Consider the following 5,654-nt stretch of genomic DNA (forward strand, 5'->3'; position numbering starts at 1 on the left):
AAAGAGGATACTTTAAACTACTTCTCAACATAATCTCCAAGCAAATTAAGGCATTTGTCATAACGTGTGACAAGTTTCTGTATTCCTGCTGCATAGTCCTTCGCCGCCAGCTCATTGAGATACGCGAGGGACCCATCTTGCACAAATTTTTGCATAATGCAGATGGTGTTTAACAATTTCATGAACAATTGTTCGAGAAACATTGGGAAAATGCTCACAGATGTCATCAATTGTGACGCGCCGATCGTTCCTCACGAATTCGTCAACTGAGCTCACCAGTTGGTCTGTAATGACAGACGGTCTCCCCGAACGCTCATCGTCGTGTGTGTTCCCCCCCCCATGTTGAAGTTGCGACACCACCGCCGAACAGACGACTCGTCCATTACATTGTCTCCATACACCTCCTTTAATTGGCGATGAATATCACATGGGCGAACGTTTCTTGCATTGAGGAATTTAATCACTGGCCTCACTTCACAACTGGCGGCGTTCTCAATTTTTTTAAACATTGTAAACAATCACAGAAACAACACAGGCAATGCTAGCGTCACGCAACTTGGCTCAGAGAAGGCAGACAAGCCACTGAAGCTATCTGACCTCGTCCAGCGGCTACTCGCGTCGTCAGCACTTCATGCGGCACGAACGGGTACTACTTTCCGGATGACCCTCGTATATATATTCAAACACAAAATCCCGCCAAACGGCGAATAAATACTCATATATACAGAAACATATATAAGGAAAAGGGATAGGAACACGTATAAAGGACGAACACAATAGAGGTGGGGAAGGCAGAATCGAACGGATCACAAGAGTAAAAATATTTCCTCAACCGGGACTCGAACACCGGATCTTTCCACTTGCCGGGCGGATGCTCTTAACCACTTGAGCTATCGAGGATATGTAATTTACCCTGAGATCCGTGGGTCTTATATGTCGCCAAGCGCCCCGATTCTTTACCCTCCTTTGGTGGGTGAAACAGCCCCTTGACGCCATCTCTTGGCTAAAGAATCGGGGCGCTTGGCGACATATAACACCCATGGATCTCAGGGTAAATTACATATCTTCGATAGCTCAAGTGGTTAAGAGCATCCGCCCGGCAAGTGGAAAGATCCGGTGTTCGAGTCCCGGTTGAGGAAATATTTTTACTCTTGTGATCCGTTCGATTCCGCCTTCCCCACCTCTATTGTGTTCGTCCCTTATACGTGTTCCTATATATATATAAATATTTTAAGATGCATATATATATATATATATATATAAATATTTTAAGATGCATATATATATATATTTACGTATCTCGGAAGTGTTTTGGACCAACACACAACACAGTCGGAGTAGTTGGGACTTAAGGAGAAGAATTGCGCTAGGCAAAGAGGCTTTCACACAAGGACGAGGGAGTTAAGATGAGAGGGGCGTTGAGTATGGATATTAAGAAAAGACTCATTAGATAACTTTGATATGGAGTGTAGTCCTATATGTGGCTATGGAAACGTGGTCATTGAAGCAGGAGGATGGACATAGATTGGAGGCTATTGTAGATATAATGTGGGCGTGGGAGAAGAATGGAGAAGGTGAAATGGACCGAAAGAAGGAAAACAAACGAGGAAGTGTTTGGTATGGTGGGCGAAGAGAGGGGTTTGTAGGGAGATATTACTAAGGAGGAGGCAGATGAAGAATGGATGAAGGGGGTATTCACCGGCAATAGTGGGTTGTTGAAGACTGTAATAGAGGGGAGAATGCTAGGCAGACAAGGAAAGGGAAGGAACAGGATAGGGTTGTTGGACGGGATGAAGGGAGGAAGAAAGTACTCAGAGATGAAGAGGGACCTGATGTAGAGTAGGATGCTGGATTTTGTGTTTTGTTAGGAGTAATAAAATGTTAATTTCGTAGCTGTGTCCATCGAAAAACATACATTAACCGGTAGATTACCTTATAATAATAATAATATATGTATAGAAAAATATATAGTCTCTGCTACTTCGCGCACTTTCGTTGGTTGATCAGCGAGAATCAGGGCGTGGACTTTTTGAATGATTTCCTCGGTATAACCACGTCTGCAGGGCGTCCTGGTCGCTCCTCATCAAAAACGGATGTTCGCCCATCTTTAAATTCGTTGAACCAACATCTAACTATGGTCATAGATGGCATGAAGTGAAGTGTCCCCATCCAACAGCATCCAACTTTGCTTTCATCTCCTCGCATTTCTTCCCATCCAATAAACAATACAAAAAGCGAATTACCGAAAGACCTTGCTCTCTTATTTCGTCTTCAAGCGAAAATCACGAAAAATATGTCTTACATTGGAATGGCTGTCAAATCCAAATTAACCTTTTTAAATCAGTCTGAAATTTGTTGTTTCGCCGTTGGTCGATAGATGGCAGCACACGGTGATAACATAAACTTCCCTCAGGAATGCCCCTTTGTCTTCAAACACCGGTACCTATTGAACTGCCCTCGTACTTTGGAGGCAAATAGAACAATATGATAGAAATAAATTTCGACAGTCAGATCTTCCGAAGCAGGCAAAATTTCAAAATATACTTCATTTTCGGAAGGCACCGCGTATTAAGCTGTTTTTTCAATGTGGAATAGCAAGGTTTTTTCCTCTTATCATTTAAATATTAGAATCAAAATGTAAACAAACAGTAGTATAAATATTAAATAATAATATAAATAATAATATGAATATTAAATATATATATATATATATACGAGGGTCATCCGGAAAGTAGTACCCGTTCGTGAAATAAAGACACAAAAGTAAATATTAACAAACATAAAAAATTTTATTTGAAAGAGGATACTTTAAACTACTTCTCAACATAATCTCCAAGCAAATTAAGGCATTTGTCATAACGTGTGACAAGTTTCTGTATTCCTGCTGCATAGTCCTTCGCCGCCAGCTCATTGAGATACGCGAGGGACCCATCTTGCACAAATTTTTGCATAATGCAGATGGTGTTTAACAATTTCATGAACAATTGTTCGAGAAACATTGGGAAAATGCTCACAGATGTCATCAATTGTGACGCGCCGATCGTTCCTCACGAATTCGTCAACTGAGCTCACCAGTTGGTCTGTAATGACAGACGGTCTCCCCGAACGCTCATCGTCATGTGTGTTCCCCCTCCCCATGTTGAAGTTGCGACACCACCGCCGAACAGACGACTTGTCCATTACATTGTCTCCATACACCTCCTTTAATTGGCGATGAATATCACATGGGCGAACGTTTCTTGCATTGAGGAATTTAATCACTGCCCTCACTTCACAACTGGCGGCGTTCTCAATTTTTTTAAACATTGTAAACAATCACAGAAACAACACAGGCAATGCTAGCGTCACGCAACTTGGCTCAGAGAAGGCAGACAAGCCACTGAAGCTATCTGACCTCGTCCAGCGGCTACTCGTGTCGTCAGCACTTCATGCGGCACGAACGGGTACTACTTTCCGGATGACCCTCGTATTAAAGGTGTATAAACATTTGTGATTGTTTGTTTAATAATATTCAATGTGAGTTTACCTATTCAATTGTTCCCGGCTCAACCTTGTGGAAATTCATTTTTATTTAACAAAGAATACAGTGTATCTTTCCACTATCCTTTTATTCACGTTACAACTAGTTTCAAGGCTCAAACGTCATCATCAGGTACTAATTAAACAAGTTGCAGTCCATTTATGTGGCATTCGTGAGGGAGCGGAGGGGTGAGTGAGAGAGGGAGGGGGAGAAAGAGGGAGGGAAGGAAGTGGGGTTGCAATAGGGGTTGATTGGGATGGGGGAGAGAGGTGTTAAGTGTCAGGAAAGGTGATTGGTTGGTTCACAGCGGGGTGGTGGGTTTTTTGGGTCTATCTGTGAGGGAAAGGGGTACTTCCATGAATGGGGAGAGGTATTCAAACAATAAATTGTAGACCAAATGTAGATAAAAACAGTTTCGGTAGACAATTTCCCAAGCTTTACCGCAAATTTGATGGAATAACGCTGCTTCGGCATCGCGTTCCGTGACGTGGGTCGAGCGTGGAGGTTCGCGTTAACAGAGCTCCTCACTACACCACAGCTCAGAGCCGACTGCCTTTTTCAGCGTCGCTTGCCAACATACCCCCCTCCAATCGCAGCCCGTCAGAGCGGTGCTGGGCGCGCCTGGAGCGGTGCGCCCAGCCCAGGAGTAAGTACACTTATTTTTCCGCACGAATCCTGTATGTACCTGATGTAGGCGCTTGGGCGTTGAATAATAATAGTAATAGTAGTATTTAGGGGAGGCGACCGACAGCTGAGGTCATTTGTGCCATTAGGACAGGAAAGGATGAAGGGGTGGAGAGAGAAACCCGGTTACTACTCTTTACGAAAGGCCCCAAGGGGTCCCATGTCCCATCCGACGGACGGCGTACTCACTCAAAGTGCCCTCCACAAAGCAACTCAAGCAGGGATCGGAATTTCCCTGAAAAATATTCAACACCGCCACTGGGATTTGAACCCGGGCCCTCAGGGTGGGAAGCCAGTACGTAAGCCCTGCACCATCTCAATCCCCTTGAGCGTTGAAACCGGTTGTACGAGAATAAAGGACAGCAGAAAGATACTTTGTAATCTTAATACAATTAAAGTGAGTTCACTTGTTAGGATGCTGGTTTCGTGGTTAATTCAAGTTCATTACGACAATTTGTTTAATTTTTAATTGAAATAATCGAGTTTGGGTTCCTCTGGTAATTGTGAACCAAGTCTAAGAAACGGATGGTCTTTCAATTCAACATTGTAACATGTAAAATGCAAATTTCAAAATATATGTCATTTTCGGAAGACAACGCGCATTAAGCCTTTTTTTCAATGTGGAATAGCGAGGTTTTTTTTCTCTATCATTTAAATATTAGAATCAAAATGTGAACAAACAGTAGTATAAATTATATTAAAGATGTATAAACATTTGTGATTGTTTGTTTAATCTTATTAAATGTGAGTTTTTTATGTTAAAATGCTGGTTTTGTGGTTAATTCAAGTTTGGTGCGACGATTTGGTTAATTTTTAAATTGAAATAATCGAGTGTGGGTTCCTCTGGTAATTGTAAATCAAGTCTAAGAAACGGATGGTCTTTCAATTTAACATTGTAACATGTAACATGTATACCAACGTACTTAGAAGATATTTTTGACTATAGGACACTTGCGAACTGTTAAAATTCCCATTATTTTCCATACGCACCTTGTATGCATGTAGACACTCATGTATCACATAAATACATAGTGTGTAAATTGTATTTCTCTGTGTTTTTGGGTCAGGTTGACATGAAGAAAGTCAACGAGGCATTGAGGGTCAAAGGTAATTCTGACTTCAATGAATGAGGACAAGGCTTCCAAAGCTATAAAGTACCTTTCGCACCTCTCCCAACGTCAAGGCATTGCCCTGGTGCAGCCCAAAACAACAGCAAAGGAGCAAAGGTATGCCTGTACAAGTATATGTGATTTCACCCGAACAACATCGCCTGTTAACCCTCTTAAGCGCGGTGGGGATTCCAGGGGTACTTAGTGAGAAGTGCGAAAGGTAATTTAAGAAAATGTATCACCTTAGGGAAAAAAAACATTATAAAGTTATTTGTTTAGATATCCATATGCAGTTCTTTTATTTCAAAATAAAATATTGTAGTCAATAATGATAGTAATAC

The 5,654-nt window shown here is 41.8% G+C and overlaps 1 protein-coding gene across 1 annotated transcript in view; it reads left to right on the forward strand.

The window, feature by feature from the left end:
- The first annotated feature begins 5,282 nt into the window (after positions 1-5,282).
- LOC139693267 (uncharacterized) overlaps positions 5,283-5,654 on the forward strand; it is a 31,013-nt gene continuing 30,641 nt past the window's right edge. The window contains exon 1 of the mRNA XM_071591376.1: positions 5,283-5,430. Coding sequence (XP_071447477.1) covers positions 5,327-5,430 — 104 coding nt within the window. The 5' untranslated portion in view covers positions 5,283-5,326. The remainder of the gene's footprint in view (positions 5,431-5,654) is intronic.

The sequence above is a fragment of the Hetaerina americana genome, unplaced genomic scaffold (genome assembly GCF_022747635.1).
Source record: "Hetaerina americana unplaced genomic scaffold, ioHetAmer1.1.p SCAF_45, whole genome shotgun sequence".
NCBI lineage: Eukaryota > Metazoa > Arthropoda > Insecta > Odonata > Calopterygidae > Hetaerina > Hetaerina americana.